This window comes from Ochotona princeps, chromosome 6 (assembly GCF_030435755.1).
Source record: "Ochotona princeps isolate mOchPri1 chromosome 6, mOchPri1.hap1, whole genome shotgun sequence".
Lineage (NCBI taxonomy): Eukaryota > Metazoa > Chordata > Mammalia > Lagomorpha > Ochotonidae > Ochotona > Ochotona princeps.
The window spans coordinates 5,666,637-5,693,194 of record NC_080837.1 but is presented as its reverse complement, the minus strand read 5'-3'; the positions used below and the strand labels follow the sequence as shown (position 1 = coordinate 5,693,194).

Here is a 26,558-nt window from a genome sequence, read left to right as displayed (position 1 = left end):
TCAAGGGGCATCACCTCCAGCCTTCTCAGGCTTGGCGAGTGGGATTCATCCTCACAGCCAACCCCAAGAAGCTGGGACCCCAGGGGCTCCCGCCTTACCCTGAACCACATCCCACTCACAGCTCACCTGAGCTTTCACACAGCCCAGGCAGGTACACAGAGCATCCTACAGGAAACAGAAACCCAGAGGGGTGTGGCAAGCAGCCCAGGGCCTGCAGGGATGGCAGGGGCTCCAGACATAGGCTCCCAGAAGCAAGCTCTCTTTTGTGCAGACCTACCCCAGCCAGAGCTCAGGGGCTGTCCCAGCAGAGAGACTACTGAGTTTTGTCTGGGGCCCAGAGGACTGTGAGGCCTCAAGGGGAGAGGGAGGCTGTTTATTTTGAAAGGCAGAGTTACGAAGAAGAAGAAGAAGGAGAGAGAGACCTTTCATCTGCTGGTTCACTCCCCAGATGGTTGCAACAACCTGGGTTGAGCCAGATGAAAGCCAGGAGCTTCTTCCGGGTCTCCCACACGGGTGCAGGGGCCCACAGTTTTGGGCCGTCCTCCACTGCTTTCCCAGGCATTAGCAGAGAGCTGGATGGGAAGTGGAGCAGCCAGGTCTCAAACCAGTGCTCAAATGGGAGGCTACTGTCGTTTAAGCTACTACACCACAGCACTGGCCCTGGCGCTTTTTATTTACTATTTTTTTCCCAGTCATCCAATGCTTGGAGCATTTTTAGACTACAAAAGTATGTGTTGTTTCTCTAAAATTGAACTGTGTAGATGTCCTGTATGTAAATTCTTCCAAAAGTCCATGGCAAATGGGGCTGAAAGGGGCTACTTTGGGTGGATAAAAGGTGTTGGAGTTTGTGCGTAGTTTGCTCATAATCGGCATGTTCATACATTTTCAAGAACCCCTCACGTGCATGAATTTCATCATCTTACATGCTGCAGTCACCTTCCCTCTTGGTGCCACTTCTCCTGAGCATTTTGCAGTGCCAGGGTGGCTTAGGTGGCAGCACTATTGATGTCCTCGTGGCTCTAGTTTGAGGTTCACCCTCAGCCCCTGACGGTACGTTGGCCCACGGGAGCCTGCAAAGAGAGCTTGGCATCCAAACTGCTCATGGAAAACGGAATCAAGAGGTAATTGATTGAATCTGAAAGGGAGAGAAACAGAAATCCCCTGATTCTCCCGCCTCCCCTAAATAGCTATAATAGCTAGGCCTGAGCCAAGCTGGAGCCAGGGATTCAATGCAGGTCTCCCATGTGGGTCATAGGAACCCACATGTGTGAGCCACCACCTGCTCCAGGCCAGGTCTGCATTAGCAGGAAGAACCAAAGTTTCCCAGGAGGGAAAGGATGGCACAGGTGTGCCTTGAGCTGCAGGTGGCCACATCAGGTTCTATTCTTATTCTGAAAATGCCCAGACTGGTGCCTACTGCCTGGCAGAACCCCAAGCCTGGGGCCATGCCCTGTTGCACCCTGCTCTGAGCCCCATCCTTCCTCCGTGGTCAGCTGGGATGACTCTTGTTCTCTCGCTCCCTGGGACACAGGCTCTGTGCCCAGTTGGTCAGCCCTCATCCCACCGGGAGAGCGTGTGGTGTGCCCATCACTTACAGGGGGGATAGATAATATGAATCTGGGAGAAAAAGGCTCATCCCACACCCGGTTTTTCCTCTCCTATTTACTGTCACTTGTGCTTTGTGGTTGAATATATAAAGAAGAGTCTAGGAACACAGAATGCACTTGTTTAGAAAAGGTCAAGCTGGCTCTTGCTGGGAGTTGGTCCAAACTTACTGGACATCTGGACCAGGGATTGAACCTTGACAGGGTCTGGAGCCATCAGGCACCCCAAGCAAGGTCTTAACCACAGTACCAAACGGCTACCCATCCGTGCTTTTCTGTGGCTGCGTGTGTCGTGTGGATGTTCCCAGTTTAACCCTCACATAGGGATTGGCGGAAGTTCTTCGCTTTTGGCTAATAAAAAATAGTGCCATCCGCTTCTCAGCACCCACCCCCATGTGCTGGATTTGGAAATGGTGCAGTGAGTTAAGCCACCGCTTGGCATGCCTACGGCCCACGTCAGCGTGCCTGCTTCCAGCCCCAGCCATTCTGTGCCGGCTAAACGTGCCTGGGAGGCAGCAGGTGCTGGCTCAAGTACCTGGCTTTCCTGTTACTCATGTGGGAGACCTGGATGGATGTTTTAAGCTCCTGGCTATTTCGGGCATGTGGGAGGCTAGCCACAGCATACAAGATCTTGCTCTCCAGTAAATAATACTGTTTTAAAATCCCAGCCAAGTACAAGCAGTAAGTGCTACCTGCCTGCCATTACACCTGCTCTGTCACCCCATACTGCTAGGTATCCCTAGGGGTTGAGACTTTCATCTTTCCACCAGGCAGCCACCTCATTGTGGTGGGCCTGGGGAAGGGAGGAAGAACAGGTGAGAGGCTCCTGTTCAGGCTCTCACCTGCAGTGTGCCCTGGGGAAGCCATTTCACCTCTGAGCAAATCAAGCATCCTGGTCTATGAGCGACATCCAAGTGGGATTGTGGGTATAAACTTCCTCTGTTAACCTGGGTTGTAACAGACCAATGAGAAGGTCCCCAGGGTGATGGAGTGGGTGAAGTGCGTAAAATCTCTGTGACACCAGCTCAAGTCTCAGCTGTTCCATTTCTGATCCAGCTCCCTGCTGATGTGCTCAAAAGAGGCAGCAGAAGATGGCTCAAGTCCTTGGGTGTCCTGTACCCACGTGGGCGACCCAGATGGAGTTCCTGGCTCCTGGTTCAGCCTGGTCAGCCCCAGCTATTGTGGCCATTTTGGGAGCAGAGGATGGAAGTTTTCTCACTGTCTGTCTGTCTGTCTCTCTCTCTGACTCTTTCAAATAAAACAAATACATCTTAAAAAGAGAATGAGGAGGTCCCTACAGTCACCTGTGGCTCAATGACACATCTATAGGAAGTGAAGTGACATGGGACAGCCTGTGATGACTGCACCCCAGCAGTGGCATCAGGGTACAAACCTACCCAAAGTAACATTTCCAAATTTCCCATTCAGCTCCCAGCCTATTCACCTGAGAAAGCAGCAGAGGACACCCCAAGTGCTTGGGCCCCTCACCCATGTGAGACCTGGAGGAAGCTGCTGCCTCTAACTGGCCATTTGAAGAGTGAACCAGTGGATGGAAGATCTCTGTCTATCTCCCTGCCATTCTGCCTTTCCAATAAATTTTTTTAAAAAAATCTTTGAAATGAATAGAGCAGGGGTTGGCGTAAGTCAGAGTACTACAGTAAGCAGAGATCAGACACTGGACTGCCCCCATCTTGCTGTTTCCTTGGTGGTGGTCCACGAGGCTAAAACTGGCCAGTGAGGAAGCTAAGGGGGCCAACTTTAGAGACAGCAGTCTCCCGACCCACATCCGGGTACATGACACACACTGGAAGGCAACTTGCTTAGGTGGCATGCTGGGTTCTGGAGGGAGACTTGGCGAGCTGGTGGCAGAAAGACTGTGTGGGGCCTGGACTTGGGGCCAGCCTGCAACAGCAAGGGATCCCCAGGGTTCCAAGCCAGAAGGAGCTGGACACACAGCCTTTTCCAGCCAGTGGAAGGCGCAGTTTAGCTTAGAAAGATCACGGGGGAGTGGGGATGGGAGGTTAGGGATCAGGACTTGGGGTGACAGAGAGCAGGTAAGGGGTCCCCTGCAGTCCCCAGGGGCTCTGGCTGAGCCCCCAAGGTGGTGACACTGCTGGCTGGGCTGAGGACAGCTACTCAGGAGAGGAGTCGAAGCCATAGCCGTGGGCTTGGGGACTCCAGAGTCACCAAGGCTGCCAGCATGGGGGAGGGGGTCCCAGGGACACAGGGGGTCCCAGGAGAAAAGAAACCAGGGTCCTGGGCGACAGACAAAGGACAAGAGGCTGGCCGAGCGCACAGGCAGGGGAAGCTAAGGGGGCGTGGGGAAGTGGGGCGACTGGGAAGCTACGGAGGCACTCTTCAGATTGAGGGGGCCTTTGGGATGCAGCCATGAGGGGGGCCATGGGAACTGTGGGCAGGGGCCAGGGAGAGGTGGAAACACACACACACACACACACACACCTGGCTTTCAGAGGTAGAGCCTAAAGGAGACCCATTTTCAGGAGAGGTTTTTGGCAAGGAGGTTTATCGAGACTGTTTCCATGAGGAGTGGAAGCTGGGAGCGAACCTCTCGCACTGCGCATTTCTCCCCTAGGCCCAGGACAGGCCCTTGAGCCCGCGGGTGCTGCAACCCCGGGGTTGGAGCTGGGAGGGAATGTGTGTGAGAGGTTGGACCAGTCTGTGTGCTCCTGTTTTGCCAATGGCTGCCCCCAGGAGGCGCTCGTGCACCAGTCACTGGCCTTCCCTAGCCACCTGTTCCATGCTGTGTGGACTTGAGCGTGGCAAGGGCTGTTCCCCTCTCTCTAGGTTCACTTGCAGCTGGATCCTGGGACCCATGGCTTCCTCCTGCTGTCCAACGATAGCCCCAGGCAAAACCTGCCCAAGAGCATATCTGTGCTTTTTTTTTTAATTTATGTATGCGTTTGAGACACAGAAAGAGACAGGGATGAGCCATGGATTCCCATCCACCAGCTCAGCCACAACAGGCACATCTGGATTACATCAAAGCCAAGAGGAGAAGCCCCTCCTGGCCTCCCTATTGGGTGGCGGGGGCTTCGTTCTCCAACAGTTGAGTGCACTAGCTTGGGATGGGGGGAAAGTTCCCCTTCTCTGCTACCAAAAGGATGGCCTGTGTAGGGGGATGAAGGCTGGTCCAGGAGCGTGGGGCCAACAGGGTCCTGCAGCCTTACACTTACCTATTGGAAACCCCGAGGACACAGCCCAGAGGGGCACAAGGTGTGAGGAGGACTGGGAGGTGCAGGTTTCCACCATGGGACACAGAGAAGGCTGGCATGGGGTTGGGAGTTGTGAGGGGTGCCCTGGAAAGTGGCACAGAGAGGAGAGGCAGAGGGGCCACCTGACCCACTGCAGGTGGGGTGGTGGGGGTAGGGAAGACTCTCCCCTGAGACTGAGTGCTCTTGACCTTGAGTTCTGGAATTTTCTCAGTGGGGGAGAAGTAGGGGGCTGCTGCAGAACCCTAAACCATCTCTCTCTCTTTCTGTTTCTCCTCCGCACCTCCCAGACTGTCCTGCGGATTGTGGTGCTTGGCATCTGGGATTACATCGAGAACAAAATCGAGGTAAACACCGGAGCCACCCGCAGCCCCAGCCCAGGGGGTCCGCCTCACCCTTGACCATGGGCAGGGTTTCTGGCTCTAGGGCTGGCGGCAAGACCCAGGGTGCTGAGGTTCGCCTCCCCTCACAGGTGTTTGACGGGGCTGTGATCATCCTGTCCCTGGCCCCGATGGTGGCGTCCACGGTGGCCAACGGGCCCCGGAGCCCCTGGGACGCCATCAGCCTCATCATCGTGCTCCGGGTGTGGCGCGTGAAGAGAGTCATCGATGGTGAGTGTCCTGGTGGCGGCCAGTGCAGCTACTCACAGCACATGCAACGACCCGCCCTTCTGGGGGCAGCCACGTGTGTCCCTGCCCACCTGCTCCTGGGACCATGACTCAATTTCCCTCTGCCCTAGGACAGAGTCAATTCCCTCCCCAGTGTCACCGTCCCCTAGGTCAGGACCCCTCATACCTTAGGTCTCCCACATGGGTGCTGGGACCCAAACACTTGGGCCATCTTCTGCTGCTTTCCCAGGGGCATGAACAGGGAATGGGATTGGAAGTGGGGCAGCCGAGACTCGAACTGGTGCTTATATGGGATGCAGGTGGTGGTCTAACCCGCTGCGCCACACTGCTGGCCGGCCCCTACCCCCCAAAGCCCTAGATTTTCACTGCAGATGGTGGAGGTTATGACTTGGATTGGTCCCCAAGGATGAAGGCAGGCAACTAGGCCTCCAGGGTCTCCCATGCCTTGGGGAAGCACCCCTCCCTGGCCTCCCACCCCACATCCCAGCTCATCTCTCATCAGGGAGCCCCTAACCTGGAATCTTCATGAAAGTGGAATGTGGTTGGGTCCTGGACTTTGGAAATCCAGAAGACTCTGGGTGGGGGAGGAGGAGAGGGAGGGTCATCTTGCGCATTCCTCTCATCTGACAGATAGGCAAGCTGAGGCGAGAGGGCTGAGGGCTGCTCGGCCCCATACGAGCAGCCCTGGACCACTGAGAGCATCGTCCTCCACAGGACAGGGCAGGGTATGATGGTACATACTGCATCATGCCAGCTGCAGACAGCTGCACGGTCACACAGCATCCTCTCCAAAGGGAGCGCTCCCCCTGGCTGTTCCCCTTCTCCCCCACCGTTAGAGGCATGCTGGTGACACCCATGGATGTCATTTTGCCGTTCTTGGGCAGAGCCAAGGAGGCAGTCCCTGGGCCTGGAGCCCGGGAAGGCCACTGCCAACACAGTCCTGAATTTCTGCTCTGCATGGATGCTGTTGTGTCAGCCAGGGAGCACCTGAGAGGCTTCGAAGAGAGTGGCAACATGGAAGGTTAGAGAACACGGTGGTCAGATGAGGGACCCAGGCCTCCAAACAGCCAGGAAGGATTGCATTCTGGAAGACGCAAGAAGGGTGTGACAGTCAGGTCAAGGTTAGGAGTTGAGACTGAGACATCCAGGAGCTCAGGGCTGATGAGCTGCAGAGAACTACCTGGGAAAGCCCCCGGCCCTCCCTCTCCTGGGCACAGGATGTCTCCTCCGGGTCTTCCTATGTGTGTATCAGTTACAGAGGCGGGGCAGTGCTTTAAGCCACCTTTTGCAATGCCCACTGCCCTGTACTGGGGGCTGGCCAAGTCCTGGCTCCTCTGTTTCCAATCCAGCTCCTTGCTAATGTCCCTCCCTCCCTCCCCTCGGGAAGCAGCAGTAGGTGATGGCTCTAGTACTTGGGACCCTGCCTCCCATACGGGAGATCTGGGCTCCTGGCTTCTGCCGGACCCTTTTCCCCTCCTCCACTTCCTCTCTGTCACTCCGCCTTTCAGTCACATAAGCACATCTTCAAGAGTGTGGTGGACTCACAGAGACGAATGATGATTTAGACAAAGCCTTTTGTATTCCGGCGACTGGGACTGGCACTCCTGTCCACATTAGTGGAGAAGTCTGTGTGTGGGTGGGTGTCTTCCTGTCTCCTAGTTTTAGAGTGGGATTCCCAGGCCAGGTGGTCCCTCTTTAACATTTGCCAGGAAGCACCAAGCTGCTCTCCACAGTGGCTGCACCTGCTGTGGACGAGGGGTGTAACACTACCTCCTGAGACAGACAAGCCGACAGAAAGCTCCCAGCCACTGGTTCACACCCCCAAATGCACACAACAGCGCTAGTGGGCTGGGCTGGGCTGGGCTGAAGTCAGGCACTCAATCTGGGTCTCCCACGGGGGTGATAGGAACTCAGCTACCTGAGCCAAGTACCTGCTGCTAGCCAGGACTTGCATGGACAGGGAGCAGCGGTCAGGAGCCAGCTTTGGGACTGGACCTTCAGGACTCGGATTTGAGCCAGGCGTGTCTTAACCACTGCATCAGTTGCCCCCTCCCAAGCTGCCTTCTCAGGAAGCCACTGGCTCCTGTTTTTGACCCCAGAATATGGCCTCATGCCCAGGCCATGTTGCAGGTAGCTCTGCACTAAGCCCAGTGAAGGGTGCCACCACTGTGGACAAGGAGGGAGACTGAGTTACAGGTGCAGCTTCAGGGTGCCTTGAGTTCTGTCCTCCCCCACCCCACCCCACTCTCCATCCTCGGGGGACTGAGTCTGGGGCCCACACTTGCCCCTCGGCCCAGCGAGCCCTGCTGCTGCCGCCGAGCTGCTCACAGGGCTGCCCTCCCCTCCAGCCTACGTGCTGCCGGTGAAGGTGGAGATGGAGATGGTCATCCAGCAATACGAGAAGGCCAAGGCCGTCCAGGACGAGCAGCTGGAAAGGCTGACGCAGATCTGTCAGGAGCAGGGGGTAAGGCACCACCACCTCCCCTTCTGCCCACTGCTGTCCACTGCCTTGCTGGGGGAGCCCAAGTCCCAGGGCTGGGACATCTCCCCGCTCACCTGGGTGACACTGCAGCGGACTCCGCCAGCTCATCTTGAAGGTTGCTGGGCCTCCCACAGGGTGCCAGTTGCCACCCACGATGCCCACACACCATGATGAGGGGCTGGGAGTGCTCTCAGCTCTTAAGGATGGCTAGTGGGCCCTGTGAGGGTCCACCCTAGGATGTGGGGACCCTTGGCTTCTGGGGGGAAAGAGGGGGCTGCTACCGATTGCTGCATGAGCCAGAGACGCTAAACCCAAGGCTGCCAGGCTCAGGGCCTGGGCCAGCCCAGAGCTGCCTGCTTCATGTGGGCCTGGGTCCTCTGGCCACCCCTGGGTACCTCCCTCTCCATTCCCAGGCACCCACCAGGGGCAGCCATGGCTTCTCCATCTCCCCCCATGGTGCCCCAGCCCCAGGCCAGCCCTGTCCACCTTTGGTTCTTAGAGGATGTGTGTTCAGATGTTCCTCACAAAGAGACCTCAGAGTAATGTTCCCAGGGGGACATGCATGTCCTGGAAAGGACCCTCAGGGGATACTACAGCCCTTGGCTTTGCTGCTCAAAGCCAGCAGGCTCCATTCTGGGCTGGTGATGGGCATCAGGGATGCTAGCCTGGTCAGGACAGGGCCCTATTCTCCTGGGACTCGGGGAGCTGGGCTGTTGGTGCATACCAGGGTGGCGACACCTGCTGTGATGCAGGCTTCATAAGACACATGCTTGGGGGCTCTGTGTGCCAACATGGGGAAGGGCTGCAGAGGAGCTGGCCTGGAGTTAGGGCCACCTGAGATCTGGGCAATGTGTGGGTGGGGCACAGGTGTGGGCATTGTATCTGGGGAGCTCTAGGCTATTCCGAGTGTAGGCGAAAGGGCAGGGTTGGGAGGCAAGCTTGGGCAGGGCCTCCAGGGATAACCAGGGTGTTAGAAGTGGGATTGGGGGCTGCTTAGGCTGGCTCCTGGAGTTTTCTGGCTGATGTTGGGAGTCAGGGCCCACTGAGGTGAAAGAGGTCCTGCGTGTGGGCAGAGAAGGAGATAGAGGAAGGAATCTCTTTCAAGCCCAGAAGCTGATGGCGAGCAGTCCCCAGTCGACTCCTCGTGGGCCAGCAAATGTTCTGCTTTGCTGGGATTGGCCTCATGGATCCTCCAGCACAGCTCCAGGTCCACTCCTGGAAGCCCATAGCTGCCCCCCACTTCCTGGTCTGGCAGAGAACACCTGCACCCTGCTGTACACGCCACATCAACAATGCACGAGCCATGCGGGTAGAGCAGACATCAACATTTGCCACGTGTCAAGCAGCCTTCCCCCTCCTCCCACCCACACAGAGATTCCACCACAGCCCCTGGTCCTGGCCTACCCCACTCCCTACCCGGTTGGAACCCCGGGTTCCTGCCATCTTGGTTTGGTCATGCCCTAGGAATGTGGCCTCCTCCCCAGGGGGGTGGGATATGCCCACAGACTGCACAGAAAGGTGCCAAAAAATGAAGACAGATTCAATCTGCCACCCCCTTCCCAGGCACTGACATCTGGGACACAGATGAACAGAAACCAACCAAGGGAACCTGGTAAAAATACCTGAACCTGTCACCTTGGTTAAGGTGGCAAAGAGGGCCAGATGGGATCCCAGTGGGGCCATGGTGGGGTGGGGGTGGAGGAGTTGCCTGGCCAGAACTTGAGGCCTCTGCAGGTCACCAACCAGGCTGCGCCCCAGGAACAAGAAGGCAGAGACCCCACATCTTCAGCTGTACTTTGAGACCCACCTGGGCAGCCAAAGCCCTGAAGATGTGACTCTCAGCCGAGGAGTGTCACAGGAGCAGGTGTGTGTGTACCCAGGAGGGAGAACAGTCCCCTTGCACAGTGACCTAATGCAGAACATGGGGACCACACTACTGCCCACTCCCTGCAGGAGGCACAGCAACACATGGCCTGTCTCCTGAGCAAACAAGACGCTGATCTTATCCCCAAGGCCTGGGCATCTCTGACAGAGGGAACTGGGGCTGGGAGGGGGCCTTCTCAGGCCCTGGCCCCAGCTTCTGGCCACTCTGGCTATTGTTGGTATGTGGGGAGGGGCTACCCCCCGAACCCTGCTGCTTCCCTAAGAGAAGGCCTGGGAGCTTGCACACAGCGGGCTCACCTTTGCGCTCAGAGAAGGAGCTGAAGGACAGGAATAGCAGTAGGGAAACCTCCGGAAAGGGGTCTGCTGTGGCTCCAGGGAGCTCCTTCCCCTCCTGCAATTCAGCACAACGGCCTGTTAGATGGAATATTCTAGCCCTCCATCCACCCTGGAAAGTGTGTGTGTGTCAAACTGGAAGTGATTTGTAAAGCAGCTGATAGCTTCAGTGACAAGCCTATTTAGCTGATAAAATTAGCCATCAGAGGAATAAGTTATGTTATTCTTTTGCCATGATTTAGATTTATGGCCACCCACCCACCCCACCCCCATCATCTTCACAGTGGATGGAGAGGGGCCAAGGTCCTTCCCGGCGTCACTGGGCACCTAAATCATGTGTTTGTAACTGCCTCCGATTTTTACTGCGACCAACAACGGTGATGCTAATGGAAATAAACATCGGGTGCTGTGCCAGAAGCAGATGGGTCGGAAAGCAGGGCAGTCGGTGCCGACCGCACTAATAGGATGCAATAGGGTTATTGCTGTTGCATTAGACCCCATCGAGCTTTTGGCCCAAGTGTGCATTGATCAGGCCCAGGGCCTGTGTTGACTGGACTCCTTAGCCAGCCCATTAAGGAGCGCTGGGTGTGGCTGCCCGGCTGCCTGGACAGGTCTGGTCCCACCTGGGCAAATGTTAAAAGCCTGGCCCCTCCAGTAATGCATGCAGAGGACTTCCCTGTGGACCCTGCCTGATCTGGGTAAATTCTCTAATTGGAAATGCTTTGTGATGTGCATTTAGGTAGGGCTCTGGGTGTGCCTTAATTCTTCTTAACTCTGGGCATGGTCTCAGGCCTGTCTGTTGATGGAATACTCGCTCTACTTTGTCACCCAGGCCACCACTGTGCACCTTGTTTCCCAAGGGCTATACTGGTCCTTCCCACTCATTCTGAGCAGGTGTCTGGGTAGGGACTTTTTGGCATTTGTTGTCTCTTCGGGGTGTCTGAGTTTCTGAGACTCGTGGCTTGAGGTTTCTTATCAGGTTTGGAAGGTTCTTGTCTGTGACTTCTCTGTTCAATTGCTCCTACCCATTCTCTCATTGCTCTTGCCCTGGAGTTCTAAATGTGAGTATGTTACATCATTTGATCAACACTCACACCTCTGTTACAGCCTGTCCTATTCCCCTATTTTCTCTCACCTCCCACCTCTGTCTCCTTGCTGTAAGCTCTGATAATTCTCTAGAACTCTATCTTCAAGTTTAACAAATCTGTCTTCTACTATATCCAGTATACTATGAATCCCATCTACCCATATGCTTAATATATAACATGTGTGTAATATATATTACGTATTGTTTTCAAAATTTGTGTCTGACTTTGAGTCTAGTTCTCTGAAGAAACAGTGCATTCATTTTGTTCATCTTTTCCACTATTTCCTTTAACATATTACTCATATTTACTTTTTTTAAAAAGTTAGTTGAATAGCAGAGTGACAGAGACAGATCCCCCATGCGCTGGCTCCCTTCCCACATGGCCACAGCAGCTGGGGGGTCCAGGCTGAAGCCAGGAGCCCAGAATTCCATCCAGGTCTCCCGTGGGGCAGCGGGGTAGGGGTCTGAGCTCCTGGGCCATCATCTGCTGCCTTCCCAGGTTCATTAGCAAGGAGGTGGGTCTGGAGTGAAGCAGTTGGGACTCGTCCTGGCTTTCTGATATGGGATGATGGCATTGCAGGTGGTAGCTTAGCTCAAGGCACCACAACACCAGCCCCTAATCAGTTATTTTGAATTCCCTATCTGTTAACTCAAATGTTTATACAGGCGAGCTTCTGTGTGCTGCTTTGCATATTGGTCATCAACCACTTTTCCTGCTTGTTGGCATGACTAGTCATTCTTCCTATAGGCAACACACTGTTGATGACACACGAAGATTCTGGCTTGCGTTATCTGACACTGAAGAGTTGGGTCTTCCGTGAATGGGACATTCCCAGCAGGAAGCCAGAGACAGCACTGAGAGCACTTGTACTTTGTCCCCACCCAGGTGTTGCTCTGGGGCCGGTGCAGACAGAGCTCGCCACAGACTCAGCACTCCTCCACTCACCTTACTGGCCACCCAGCGAGGCTGAGGCGCCGAGGCACACGTGGACCTACTCAGGGTCTGGGTTCAGGCTCCTGACTGCCCTGGAGGGTGTAACCCGTGACCTGTCCTGGCCCCTGAACTCAATGAGTCCCTCCCATCCTGCTCAGAGGGCTACAGGCCCCCGTAGTCCTGAGGGCTGCCAGTAGGGTTATGGGACCCTGCTTTGCCACGGGTGCACTGTAGCTTCGGGCCTTTCCATCTTCTGTCCAGCATGGAGGCCACTCCCATCTGAGGGGTCCTGATGTGCTGGGATCCCTTGATGACCTGGAAGTTGGCTTTGAGGAGCACTCATGTTAGAATGCATCCCCATGCATCCAGAACCACTCTCTGAAAGTCACACCAGAGTCTTCTAGGGCCATCACAGCTGAGGTCAGAGCTCAGAGCTACCAGGCCCCTCTGCGGTGCTCCTGGGAGGAGTCACTGGCTCCTCACGGTGAAGGGCTGAGTGCACCCAGCCACTTCCACTCTCTGGACATAAAGCATTTCAATCTGAGCCATGTGCCCCTTTCCACCTCCGCGATCACCTCCAGACTGGACTGTTGCCACGGCCCCCCTGGCCTCGTGTGGTCCACCATCTACTCTGCCATCTTCACAGTCCCTTCACAGCCTGTCACTGCACGCTGCCTCCACCACTCCAATATTCAGGCCAAAGCATACCAGTGGCTTCTGTGGCTCTTCAAATACAGGCAGACTCTGTCCTTCACACGCCTTGATGTGCTGTGAGGCTCGGCTGATGGGGCCCCTGCCACCTCCCCAGCCCCTCTGAACTGCCAGCTAGCTCTCTGTTCTACATCATCTGCTGCCAGCCCCACCCCAGGGCTCCCCACGGGGTTCTTGTCCTTGTGCCTTCACTTGCACTCACCTCTCAGCTAGGGGAGGAAATCTCATTCTAAACCACGGAACAGTTTCAATGTGGACTCTTGTTTCACCTGGCCTCTTGGCAGGCGACTAGGAGAACTACCACACGTTTGGAGTTTGCCTCTTCAGCTTAGGACGTGTTTCTGTGTGTGGGCCTGCATGTGGGGGCTCATGCAGGGCCAGTCCTGGCCTCTGACTGTCTGGCCAGAATTCCAGTGGGACGCTCTTGGGCAGCTCCATATCAATTACAAGCCATCAATAATGCATCCTTTTAGAGTGGCCAGGAAGCCATTAGCCAGGCCTGCGGGGCCAGATGCATGGGCTTGGAGAAAGTGGACAGGGTGTGCCCATGGGAAGTTCAGATCACGCAGGGCCAGGCAGGACTCCCAGGCCAGCAGGGCTGGGAAGGTGGCCTTACAGGCCCTCTGAGATCTGCTGCCAGAGGGGTAGCTTGCATGCTGTCCCCCTACACAGAAGGCACCCAGTCATGCAGCAACCCAACCCTGTTTTCTGGCCCTCTGAAGCCCCCAGCCCATGTAACTACTTGGTTTTGAGGTCCCAGAGCCTGAGATCAGAAATTAGGGCTGAGTCTGGGACTAGGGTTAGTGGATCAGAGCCCCAAGTGTGTCCGGGATCAGGAATCATGGCTCAGAGTATGTCTGGGATCAAGGCTCAGTGTGGCTGGGATCAAGGCCCTGAGTATGGCCAGGATCAGGGCTTAGGGCATGGCCAGGACTAGGGCTTAACCAACGACCAGGGTCAGGGGCCAGTGTGTGACCAGGGTCAGAACTTCATGTGCAGCTAGCACTGAAGTTCAGTCTTGGTCTCAGCTTTGGGCTAAGGTCAGAGCTTAGTCTGTAGCTAGAGTTTGGGGCTTGATCTAAAGTACAGAATTTCATGCAACTAACTAGTTTCATGCCTTTGCTTATTCATTTCTAATTCAAGACTGTTTCTTGGGTGCCTCCTGGGCACCAGGCACCAAAGCAGACCCAGGGGTGTGAAAGCTCTGGCGGGGAGCAGAGAACAGGAGAACTGCTTGTACAACTGTGGTACACACTTCCTCCCAGCTCCCTGTGACATCCTGACGGCAGTCTACAGTTGCCAACATCACACAGACTCCTCTTCAAGCCCATTCCCTCACCAGCACACGGCTCCCTGGGGGCAGAAGGGAGGGGATGCTGGGAGTCCCTAAGGGAAATGGTGATGGAACCACACCCTGCTCTCCTCCCCCAAACGCCACTCAAATGATAGGAAGAGAAAAAAGAATCATAAAGTACAGAGAATCATAGACAGGTGGCTAGGAGAGGGTAGAGAGCAGACAGGAGACAGCTGATCTAGCAGACTGCAGATGGGAGAGTTAATTACTAGGGCACCTGCTGCGGGGGTCAGGGGAGACATGACTAATTCTCCTTTGAAAACCCCTGGAGTCCAGGGTGAAGCTGGCCTTGAGACAGGGCTTTGGCTAAGTCTGCACACAGGGGCGGGCTTTTTTTTTTTTGCAGTAGTTGGGATACCGACACCGCTTGGGGTACCCACACCTGATGCTGCGGTGCTCTGTTTCTGATCAGATTCCTACTGGTGTACACCCTGGAAGGCTCAAGTACTTGGATCCCTATCAGCCATGTGGAAGACCTGGATGGAGTACTGGGCTCCTGGATGTGGCCTGGCCCAGCCATGGGTATTACAGGAGATCTATATCTGTATTATCTATATAGATAGATATCTATGTTATCTGTATAGATAGATACAGATATAGATATTAAGGATTCATTTATTTTACTTGAAAGAGTTAGTAAAGAGAGAGATCTGCCATCCATTGGTTCACTCCCCAAATGGCCAGAGCTAAGCCAGGCCAAAGCCAGGAGGCAGGAGCTTCCTCCAGGTCTCCCACATGGGGACAGAGTCCCAAGGCTTTGGGCCGTCCTCGACTGCTTTCTCAGGCCATAAGCAGGGAGCTGGATGGGAAGTGGAGCAGCCGGGACTCAAATGGGCACCCACATGGGATTAGCCGCCATACCACTGCACCAGCGCCTGCTCAGGACATTTAAGGACTGGATCAGCAGATGGGCGAGCTCTGTCCCTTTGTTCCCCCTCTCTCTACCTGTATAAATCAAATGGAAATAAATCTTTTTCAAAAATGTGCACACAAAATATTCAAGTGTAGGTTAGGCAGAGGTGCACTAACCATCCCCAGTTCCCTCCACCCGCCCTCCCCACCTCATACTTTCCTGCACAGTACAGAGCCAACCCGAGGTTTTATCCTTAGGCAAGAAACTAAAGGCCTCTGGAAAACCTGAACAATGCCAGAGAGAAAGCCCACAGACACTAACCCAGAGTGGCTGCTGAATGCCAGCTTTGCTGGTGTTCGTGACTGCTTTTATTAGTGTGCATGTTCGACTTTCCTAAAGAGAAAAACTAACAGAACATTAAAATAAACACACACAAAATGCCAGAAGGTGGTAAGCATGATGCTGAGCACTCAGACAGGCTGCTGTGACCCACGGCCTGGGCCAGCTGCCTTCCACGAAAGGTCAGGGGTTGTAGGATGAAGAAGCAGTTGGGGAAATGACTCTGAGAGCGCATGGTCTCTGTATCTTCAAGGGACAGGGAGCTTGTGTGGAGGGGCTGGCAATGGGAAAAAGGGTGAGACTGTTGGCCAGGTGGGCACTGGCAGACAGTGCACCCGCAAGGCTTCGGGGGTTTCCCAAGAGAGGTGGGACGCCATGGCATTTGAGGGACAGGGACGTCGCAGTCTGCAGTGATCTTGTGGGACCCTCATGGCTCCAGCTGGGAGTGGGAGGGCCGGTGCTGGTAGGGGATAAGGAGTGTAGCTACCCAGGTGCAGGCGAGTGCTGGCCGTGGGGACAGCGGACCCCGGGGAGGAGGCAGCCATGGCCAGCACTTGGAGGTGGAGCTGGACTGGGGCACAGGTGTTTGGGTGAGGGAGAGTGACAGGCCATGTACACTTCAAGAAGGTGCAGCTGAAATGGACTGAGGCCATCGGAGGAGCAGGTTTCGCTCCTGTTTCCAGCAGCTTGAGTTGGCAATGGAGGTGTGGGCCCGACATTCCAGGAGAGGTCAGGACAGGCCGCGTGTACTTGGCCATCACCAGCCAGGAGGGAACTTCCAGTTGGGGAGGGCAGGCAGGGCAGGGGAGGTGGGAGGGAGGGGGCAGGCAGACAGGGGGGCTGTGCATGCTCCCGGCTGCTGCCCCTTGAGCAGAGGACACAGAGTTCTCCCTGCCCCAGTGCCCTGCCCCATCTTTTAATGTCACAGTCCAGTTACCCCGAATGCCAACAACCACAAGCCACAGACACAGAAGGCCAAAATTAAACCAAAATAAAAACGTGTGGTTTTCATAAAGCCCCCTGATGGGGCAACCCAGGTCCTTCAAAGAGGTGAAAACTTACGGAAAAAGGTTGGGGAGGGAGAGACAGATCCAAGGCCACGTGGCCAGAGCGCGGTAGGGGACAGAGCAGGCGGGGGCCCTAGACCAGGGTGGGCTCTTCCGATGGACACGCGCACGAAGGAAGTCACTTTTCCAACTCACTCTTCCCCTTTGGGGACAAACCCTGCCAGGGTTCCCGTCCCCCACTTCCCAACCCAGCCGACGTGCCTGGCCCTTCTCCCTCTGCAGTTTGAGATCCGGCAGCTGCGCGCACACCTGGCGCAGCAAGACCTGGATTTGGCGGCGGAGCGGGAGGCGGCGCTACAGGCCCCACACGTGCTGCGCCAGCCACACAGCCGCTACAAGGTGGTGGAGGCCGGCGTGTGGGATGAGGAAACGGTGGCCGAGAGCGGCGTGGAGGAGTTGCGACCCTCGCCAGGTGAGCCTCCGGAAGTGGGTCTCGGTGCTCCTGCCACGGCCACTGCGCAGCTGTGCACCTGCGCCCTCTGCTTCGTGCCTGATGGGGGACATTCGGAGGTTAGCACCTTCAGGGACCAAAAGCACCCTGGTGCAAACCTGGAAGCAAATTCGTCACTTGGACCCCTCTTCTTTCTGGGTACTATCGCCTCAGGCGTGTGTTCTTACCCTTCTATAACAGCTGCCAGTGAAGGAAACAGACTCAGAAAAAGCTATCCAAAGTCACACTGCTGATAGCCAGGGTTGGGGGGGGGGGGGCAGGCTTAGCACCTGAGACCTTTGTGCCCCCTGGCTACTTCTCACCTCCCCAGGGCCCAGGCATATGCAAGGCCAGGCCTTGGGGGTGGGGGCGGCGCAGAACAGCCCACAACCTAACCCTTGTAGCCAGCCAGCCAGCCGGCCAGTGACTGGATGGGCAGGACAGCCAGCCAGTGACTGGATGGGCAACGATACTGGTGGACTTGGAAATGCAGGCCACGACAGGGCAAGTACATGGCATGGGAAGGTTGCTGAATTGAATCTTGGCTATGTGCATGGCCTGGGACAGGGTATGCGACCTACAGGAATCTCGTTTTGCCAGCTTTGTGTTCTGAGGTAGGTTGGACTGCAGAAAGCCTAAACTCCAGGCACTGCCACCCCCCAGCTGGGTTGCCTGAGGCCCCAGAGTTCCCTTCTGAAGTCTCGCAGGGGGTCCGGTAGATGTCCTGGGGGAGCAGGTGGCCCCTGTTGGTCAGATCTTAGGACTGCAGCATTTGGGGCCAGGAGGACCTGCTGAGGCCCAGCATCTCATCTGTAACTCCCTGCTGAAGGCTCAGCTCCCCTGCCGCTAACGAAAGATGCTTAATTACCTCCTGGGCAGCTTCCAAAACCCCACCTTGGTTTTGCCAGCTGTGTGTGCTAAGGAAGGTTGGACAGCAGGAGGCCTAAGCTCCAGGCACTGCCGGCTCCCTCTGCCTGTTAAAGTCTTCCTCAGACTTGTCCAGCTGAGGCCTGCCTCACCACCACACACACACCCTGCCCCCACCCCAGCACCTGCCACCACCACTAGGCTACAGTATCATAACAAACTGTTTTTTTAAGCTTTATGCATATTTGATCTGAAAGATCAAATCTTTGTCAGAGTGACAGAGAAAAATCTTCCATCCACTGGTTCCCTCCCCAAATGGCCACAATGGCCAGGGATGGTCCAGGATGAAACCAGGAGCCAGAACTCCATCCCAGTCTGCCTCGAGGGTGGCAGGGCTCAAGCACTTGAGCTGGTCTCTGCTGTGTTGTGGGGGTGTTAGCAGGGAGCTGGATGGGAAGCAGGGAAGGGAAAGCTCCAACTCACACTCTGCCGATATGGGAGGCTGTTATCATAGTGGTGGCTACACGGTGGGTACCCTTTAGGTACAGCGGCCTCCCAAGATGTGTGTCTTCTGCCTGACTCTCACAGCCCCGGGGGACAGGCCCTCCGATGTCTCCACTCCACTCCGAGGAACACCCACCACCCAGAGTGGTTGTTGGGGGACTGTCTGTGCTCTGTCTCTACACCCAGGACCCTTGGGATGCAGCTAGAAGGTGCCTGAGCTTTGGGGTAGCCACTTGGCCTGAGCTCATGGGCAGTCCCTCCCTCCCCTGGCACTTGGCCCTACCTGTCCCTCTCTCACAGCCAGCTGGAGTGTGACTAAATTCTGCCTCCACATAGGACGCAGGAGCCCATCACCCCCTCCTTCCTCTCACCCCGACCTGGGACAATCTCTACCCCACCTCCATTGTTTTGCCCTTGCCATCTCTGGACCTTGGGGTACCTCTCACCTCTGCCCCTGGCAGCACCCTTCCCTCCACTTGACAGTTCCCAAATGGTCAATGTCACCTTTCCTGGACTCTGTCCTGTTTGTAACTTAAGGCCTTGACTGGCTCCAGGCATCCCCTGGCCACCACCCCAGGGTGAAGCATGGGTGTTCTGGGCTGCCCTCAGCAGGTGCACAGACTGAACGGCCTTAGCCACGCAAGCTCACAGAAGGTTCTTGAAGGCGGCGGTTCTTTGTGAGGCTGCCAGGGCTTCCCTTGGCTTACCTGATCTTGGGCTTCTCCTTCAGCTGGAGAAGATGAACCAAGGCCTGCACTACCTCCAACACGGCCGTAGGTAATTGTACCTTGTCTCCAAGCAAGATCCCACTCTGGGTTCTAGGCCCTCATGAGCCCTCCAGTGAGCGCATGTGAAGCAGGAAGGCCAGTGTTCAGTCCCTCACTGGTGGCCCAGCAGACCCCTGATGGCACATCCTCCTATGCTAGGGGGTTTCCAGGAATGTCCTAAAGAGGAGTGTGCCCCAAGCCCCTCCATGGGCTTTCCCTGGATCCCAGTTTGCCTTCCCAACTCTTTATTCTCAAAGCCAGAAGCGATGGCAAAGGGACCCTTCCTGTGGTCTTAGCGTTTCCCAGACAGAGCCTCTCTGCAAAGCCTCCCTGCCATGTCTGTCCCTTTCAGGTCCTCAGCTGCAGAGGTAAGAATGCAGCTGCTGTCCCCCAGCCAATGACTGAGCGACAGGAGGCCTTGCAGGACCAAGGGCCTGGCAGGAACCAAGCTGTGGGCATGCATGCTCTCCAAGCCTTTCGAGTGAGCTTGCTCCATCTAGCAGGGTGGTAAGGGTTGGGTCTGGCCATCCTGCTCCTCTCTGGATGTACTCCTTCCCCACTGTGGGCAACCTCGTGGAGGAAGAGGGGAAGGGGTCAGGAGAAAGAAAGGTGAGCAGGGCCAAAGACCACCCAGGGTAAACTTCACTGTGGTGTGTCCTGTCCCTGCCCAGCCTCCTGGAAACTGCTGGGGAATGGAAGTCTGCATTAGGCAGGCTCAGTACCCCCCCCGTGCCCCCCACCTACGGGCAGGTGCCTATGCCTCTGGACACTTCAAACATGCCTCCCAGCCAGTCGGACGCCTCTTCCCCTCCACCCCTGGCCTGTACTCAACGCACACCTCTGTTATTTCCTCCCCTCAACCCATGAGGCTCCCTCTCCCAGCCCCACATGTTCCTCTTTTAGCCAGCCCCCAGCATGCTCGACCATCACCGCCCCCCTCCTCCATAGCACAGCCAGTGCTGTGGAGCAGAGGGCAGAACATGAGGTCCAGTGAGAGGCACCTGTCACAGCTTCCAGGGCTGCGGGGACACAGGGCATTCCCCCAGCTGACCACTCAGGGGCCAGGAGCTGCGTCCCGGGGGCATCAGTGACAACAGAAATTATGGCCGGATGAGCCCGAGGCCTCCTCTCCAGAGACATAGGGAGGGCAGCCTTTGCTGCTAACACAGCTCGGAGGCCTATGGTGTGTGGGGGAGGACACCACGGGCATCCTTGCAGTGAGCATGAAGATGCCAGCGAGTTGTCCGGGCAGTCCAGGTTGGGGGGCCAGCCCTACCCCTCCCTGCATGGCCGTGGCTTGCTGGACGGGGCAGCGCCAGCCCGAGAGAAGGACATGGCCCTCGCCATCTCGGGAGTCCTCAAGCAGGTCTCAGATGTCACCAAGCAGCTTCTGTTTAGACTTGCTGTGGCACAAATCATTTTTAAAGCTTGGGCTGCAGAGTCGCAGGCTGAGGGACCTGCATGCCAAGTTCATGATGCTCCTGTGTATTCATTAATATTTCTCTCCTGAATTTATTAGTCTTAAAGCTTGTCCTGTAACTTAAGAATTACAGCCCCCTCCACCCCCACCCTGGAGTAGTGCCATGGGTTTCGTCGTATGTTACAGGAAACCTTGACATCCCCCCTGACCCTTGCCAGCATTGGCAGAGGTGCACCTGGCCAGCCAGGGTGGTGGCCAGGAGTTGAGCTGCACCAGAATTTGTCCCTTGGAGAAGGGAGGGCCTGTGCCAGCTCATGGAAGATGGTGCCCCCTGGCATTGGCACCATGACCTGGAACTCCAGGCCTGAACTTGGCCACAGCATCACCCAGAGGAGCCCAGGTGGCCCCTCTGCACAGGACTGTCTCCATGCCCCATGATCTACACCATCACACAGGGCCCCGAGTCTGGTCCTGTGCTGTTCTGTCACCCTCCTCAACAACAGGCTTGTGAATCCACATGGCTGGCCCTGGCCCCGAGCTCCAGGGGACCCAAAGCGGGCTTCGCTAAAGAGGGCCAGGCATTTCTGTGTCCAGTTTTCATGCCTGGTACACATAGTGCTCCAGAGCCCTCCCCCCCCCAGGCACAATGCCAAGCCATGGGACAGCAAGCTGGGAGCGGAGACCTCAGTCCAGGACATCCTTCTGAGCTCTGGGACCTGGGTCTTCACAGGGCATGAGGCTGGACACCACGGCTTGGGCAGCCTGGCACGGCTGACTCACGGCTCTCTGCTCAAGGCCAGGCCCGTGGTGAACACTTCGGGCTGGGGTCTGGGCAGGGCTTGGTGGATGCAGTCATCTCTAGGAATGCATCTTGCAGGCTGCATGGTGGAGGTGTGGTGGGGCAGCGAGGCCCACGTTCATCATGGGAAGTGAGTGCTGCACGGACTGAGGCCGTGCGTGCTGGGGCAGGGTGGTCCCTCAGTAGCTCAGATCTCCTGTCGGGTCTGTACCAGTGGGATCTGGCCAGTGCAAACCCTGTGCTAAGTACCAGGGCGACTGAGTGAGAAGTGGCCCCTGTCCCCCATAGGTCCTGTTTGCAGAGGGACGGAAGCCAAGCTGGCATACTCAGGGGGCATGCCACACAGGCGTCAGAAGGGGGACCTGCGAGGGTGGGACATGTGTGGAGGAGTCGGCTAGTTGGTCGGGAAAGCCAAAGGACCCAGCGTTCAGTACGATGGAGGCCCCAAGAGCAGGAGAGGTAGAAGGTGCGGGGTGAGGGCCAAGGGGGGTGGGGACCAAATTGATTCTGGGCACGTTGAGTTAAAGGGCACTGGAGGTCGCCCAGGAGGAGCTGTCCAGGCCAGTTGGCAGCTCCAGACGGGTGTGTGTCTGGGCTGAAGGTCACCTGGCCAGTTATTTTTATCCAGGACTGAGGTTGAGAGCCGGCCAACCCCCACCCCAGGGGGTGGGGAGAGAGTAAGCAGGTCCTTGTGGGGCTGGTGTGAATCCAGGAGGTGGTGCAGGTCTGGCTGGGCCCCAGCACTGCACAGCAGCCACAGGCTCAGCGTGAAGGAGCCCAGCACCCTGGGGTGGGAAGGGAATGGGGGAAGGATGCAGGGCACAAGGACCCAGCTGGGAGCTGCTGACACCCTGCATGGCAGCGTGGCACAAGGCCCTGGAGGGTGTGAAGTCTGAGCCCCAGGCTGGCGGTCTGATGGGCGGGCAGTGTCCAGTGCCCACCTCCCCCTGCAACCATATGGAAGGCCAGAGAGTGGGCACTACATGGACAGGGAACATGGGCAGGCCCATCATCTGGGCTGCCATTTGTCCCTGGCATTGGTGCAGAAGGCAGGGCCAGTCAGACCCAGGAGGGCCCTTTCTCATTCAGCGGAGGTCGCCTGCTGAGGGGTGGCCATCATCTCAGTGAGGCCGCAACCCCTGGCCTGGAGACTTGGCCAAAGGGGCCAGGCATACCGTGGCCCTACTGGGCACCAATGCCTGGGGGTCAGGTTTGGGAGGTCCTGTCCCCTGAGGTGTGCAAGCCAGAGAAGAGTGAGCCTCCTAGGCAGGTGACTCCTGTTCCGGGGGACCGAGGGGTGTCCTAGCTACCCCAACTTCTCTGTCACCTGCTGCTTAACCTGAGCAGCACTTTACAGGACAGAGCCAAGTGAGGCGCAGAAAAGGGGCATGACCCATTTGGTCCCTATGATGACATGAACGCGGCATCTGGTCTTCTCTCGTGCACCCTGGGCCCCCTCCAGTATCTTGGTTCTAACCACTGGTCATGTAGGCTGTTCTAGGGGCAGGACCTGGGGCCAGCCTGGGGTCCCTCTTTTAGCTCTTGATACAACGCAGAAAAAAAAAAAAAAAGCCCACTCACCTGACCACAGGCATTCAAACATGAGAAGTGGCCAGAAAAGCTTTAAAGGGCTGGGCTGTGTGTGTACGCCTTGCTACACGGCTCCTCACTGCAGGCTATACCTGCTTTATGGATGCTACACCGGGAGGCAGCCTCAGGATGCACACTCAGGTCTGGTCCCCTGTAGATGGTGTGGGCTTGGTCTTGGGATGGGGCAGCCCTGGGGGTCTGTGTGCCGCGCCCCATTCTGGTGCTAGTTCTCAGCTCGCTCTGCCTGCCTCAACAATGGGTGGAGGAACTGGAGGAAGGACCTGTCACTACCCTCTACCGTACAGCCCAGGGCTACAAAGGCTCAGAGACGGTGGGGCTGAGGCTGGAGGGCAGGTCCCATTCCAGGCCCCATCACAACCCCAGGGCTTGGGCTGAGCTGGAGGGCACAGTAAGTGTGCAGGTGGTGGAGCAGCGCAGAGTGGGGCCAGGGGTTCCCAATCCCGCCCCTGCCCTGGCTCCATTTCTGGGCTGCTTGGAATCTGGGGGCTTTGGGAGGACCTAGCTGAGGTTGGTGGGGTGCGGGGCAGAGCAAATGGTGTTGATAACACGTGAGCCCCTGTTGGCCAAGGGTTCCTGCCAATGATGGGTGCCTCAGGGACGCTTGGCGAGCTTGGGTGGCCCTAACGAGGGCAAGTCCATACCGGGGACGGGCAGACAGCACTGAGAGGCCTTGGGCCAGACTGGGTAGGTATGGAGGCCGCTATGGCACCAGTACCTGCCTCCTCTGGTCACTGGGGCAGCCCACCCCGGGGCAGCTAAGACTGAAGGGGGGCACCTATGTGGGCATTTCTCATAAGGAGAAGACTTATGGGAGGGGAACATGACCCTTCCCAGCAGTCCCTGCTTTCTGGGCTGCCTAGAGAACTGTTACCTTTGTCCTTCTCTGTCCCCACCCCTGCAGAAGCGGCGGTAAAAGATGACATGAACAGCTACATCAGTCAGTACTACAACGGGCCCAGCAGCGGTGAGTCAGGGGCCTCAGCAACCCCCAGACCCAGGATCACACCTGCCTTGCCCTGGTACCCGTCTACCGGACTTCTGGTAGACCTACTACTGCAGGTGCAGGAGCAGGAGGCTGGGAGTGCTCGAGTGGGGTGGGGGAGCGGGGTGTTCTTTGACTACTGGCAGAACTGGTCTTGGAACACCCCCCCCTCCGACCCCATGGACAGGGAAGTGTGCAGAGCACCACGTGGGATGTGTGGAACGCGGTCAGGGAGAGCCAGCAGGATGGAGAGAGGCACCAGTGACCCACATCAGGGTCCTCTGTGCAATGTGATGTTTCTTGTCTGCAGTGTGGTCTCACGGAAGCTGAGACTGGGGAAACTAGCCTGGGGCTGACTCCTTTGCCGGAGTCCTGGGTTTGCACCTCACAGCCCTGTACCCTGTGAGTCTCCCTGGAAGGCTGGGAGCTGAGGGTAGGGCAGGCGCAGGGCATGGCAATTGTCCCTTCCCTCTTCTGTTGGCTGCAAAGACTCCCATTTCCAACTCCAGCAACTCTGGAGGAGAAATTTCCCGTTATACCCTGTGTCACTTGGCCCATTGGGCCAGCTCACCTGAGGAGCTCTGGGGTACCCCTTGCTTCTGAGAAGCTCCACCTACCTTCTGGAACAAAACTTGGCTCTGGCCACACACCCCCACACACACACTGGCCTGTTTGTTTATTTGGAAGACAGACAAGAGCTCTCCCATCCGCTGGTTCATTCCCCAAATGCCCACAGCAGCCAGGGCCTGGCCACAACAGCTAGGAGCTGGGAACTCGATCTAGAGCTGTGTCCAACACCCCTCACACGGTCACTCCAAGGTCATGTCCTAGCACATGGCGCTTCCAAGTTGGTGGCAAAGAGCCCTGCACCTTCGTGGTTTCAGTAACGCAGCCAAGGCCCATGGCAGCTTGGCTGGGGCCCTGCCCCTGGCTCATCATGATCACTATTGCCCTGCCAGCTTTTCTAGAACGAGCTGGCTGCCAGCACAGAATCTATTGGCTCCTGGAGCAGGAGCAGCCAGCCTCCCATCCTGCTCCACTGGCCCAGCGTCCCCTCCCGTTTCTGTCTCTACCCCACGCGCCTCCTCAACCTTCTGGAAGCGAGACAGAGGGTGGGGTGTCACGAGCAGGTCACGTCTCTTACAGACAGCGGCGTCCCTGAGCCAGCCGTGTGCATGGTCACCACGGCCGCCATTGATATCCACCAGCCCAACGTCTCCTCAGATCTCTTCTCATTGGACGCGCCCCTGAAGCCGGGCACCAGCGGCACCTGCGCGAGTGCCACCTCAGAGAGCGCCTCCCGTTCCGCCTGCAGCTCTGTCACCAGGGCCCAGAGCGCCAGCAGCCAGACGCTGGGCTCCTCCACGGACTGCAGCAGCACAGCCCGCGATGAGCAGTCCTCGGAGCCTGTCCCCTGTCCCCTGCCACTGCCTCCACCCCCGCCACCCCAGCAGCAGCAGAGGGTGGTCCAGGACCTGCTGTCCTCCTTGTCGGAAGAGCCCTGCCCATCCCAGGGGGCCTTGGACCTAGCCCCCAGGGCCCTGCCCAGCCCCTCCGGCTCAGCTCCCAGTAGCCCTGAGTTGGGGCGCAGGGTGTGTCTGTTCAACCAGAAGAACCAGGAGGTCTTACGGGCCTTCCCAACCCAGCCGGTCATCCGCTGCCCGCCCACTGCACCGGCACTGCAGGACAAGTGCAGGTTGTTGGAACCCCAGGAGCAGAAGCTGCACCGGGTACCTGAGGCCTAGAAGCTGCCCCCAGGGGGTGCTGGCGGGTAGCAGGGGGAGAACAGCCATCTGGACACTCTCCCTGGGGGAACCGGGAGCCCACCTGGCCACCCCCAGGGTGCTGCCTGCCTCCGGGAGGTGGGAAGGGGGGACACACCAGGCCATGTGGGCCCCGCGCCTCCCCACACCTCAGAGCCCAGAGCTGGCACCTCCTCTTGCCCTGTCAGTGGGGAGAAGGGTGGTGCTCAGGGTGAGTGGTTTTGCATTTTTGTTTCCGTTTTTAACCATTTTTACAAAAGAAAACCAGCCTGTGGCCTAGCTTCAGCTGGGTGGAGTGCCAGGGCCAGCTCAGCCTCTTGCGTTGCCTTCCTTCCCGACAGCCCACCCTAGACCCTTGGGAACAGCACTGTGAGCAGGGGCTGCCGGCCCTATCCCCAAGCCTTCCTACCCAGGAGGCCTGGGCCCTGGAGGTGGGGGAGGGGCAGGCGACCAGACCAGAGCCCACCCCTCCCCCCAGCCCAAGCCTGTACCATTCCTTCTTCATGCTCTCATCTCAGCATGGGCATCCCACAGTCCTTGCAAGACAGGTCTCATTTTCACCATCACGGGACATCCGGGGGGAGGGGTGCGGGGATGGGATTGGAGGTGGGGTGGGGGTGGGGGGTCAGGAAGCTGGGGGGAAGAGGGTGGCCATTTCCCACTGTGGCTTGAATAAAAAAAACAAACAAAACAAAACAAACAAACAGCTGCATTGACAGCCCCTGTGCGTGCCTGTATGCGTGCAGCACTTGTCCCTTGGGCTGACCGGCTGCTCACCTACCCAGGCACTTCTCCCTAGGGCCTGGGACAGGAAGCTTCCACCTCAACAGCCTGGCTGTGTGACTCTGCTTCCCTCCCATCCCATGCATCCTTCCTCACATACAACCCAGACAAGCTCCCTGGCACTG

At 57.2% G+C, this 26,558-nt stretch overlaps 1 protein-coding gene and 1 long non-coding RNA gene across 2 annotated transcripts in view; one reads left to right on the top strand and one right to left on the bottom strand.

Annotated features, from left to right (window-relative positions):
- Positions 1–26,229, top strand: part of TMEM266 (transmembrane protein 266) — a 94,228-nt gene extending 67,999 nt beyond the window's left edge. The window contains exons 6-11 of the mRNA XM_058665505.1: positions 5,125–5,181; positions 5,307–5,445; positions 7,812–7,927; positions 16,730–16,919; positions 23,807–23,869; positions 25,034–26,229. Coding sequence (XP_058521488.1) covers positions 5,125–5,181; positions 5,307–5,445; positions 7,812–7,927; positions 16,730–16,919; positions 23,807–23,869; positions 25,034–25,632 — 1,164 coding nt within the window. The 3' untranslated portion in view covers positions 25,633–26,229. The remainder of the gene's footprint in view (positions 1–5,124; positions 5,182–5,306; positions 5,446–7,811; positions 7,928–16,729; positions 16,920–23,806; positions 23,870–25,033) is intronic.
- LOC131480513 (uncharacterized) lies at positions 981–15,709 on the bottom strand. The gene is made up of 3 exons (XR_009245571.1): positions 15,423–15,709; positions 10,127–10,220; positions 981–1,095 (listed from the first exon to the last, which is right to left on the bottom strand). It is a non-coding gene; the product is annotated as an uncharacterized LOC131480513 (long non-coding RNA).
- Positions 26,230–26,558: the final 329 nt, after the last annotated feature.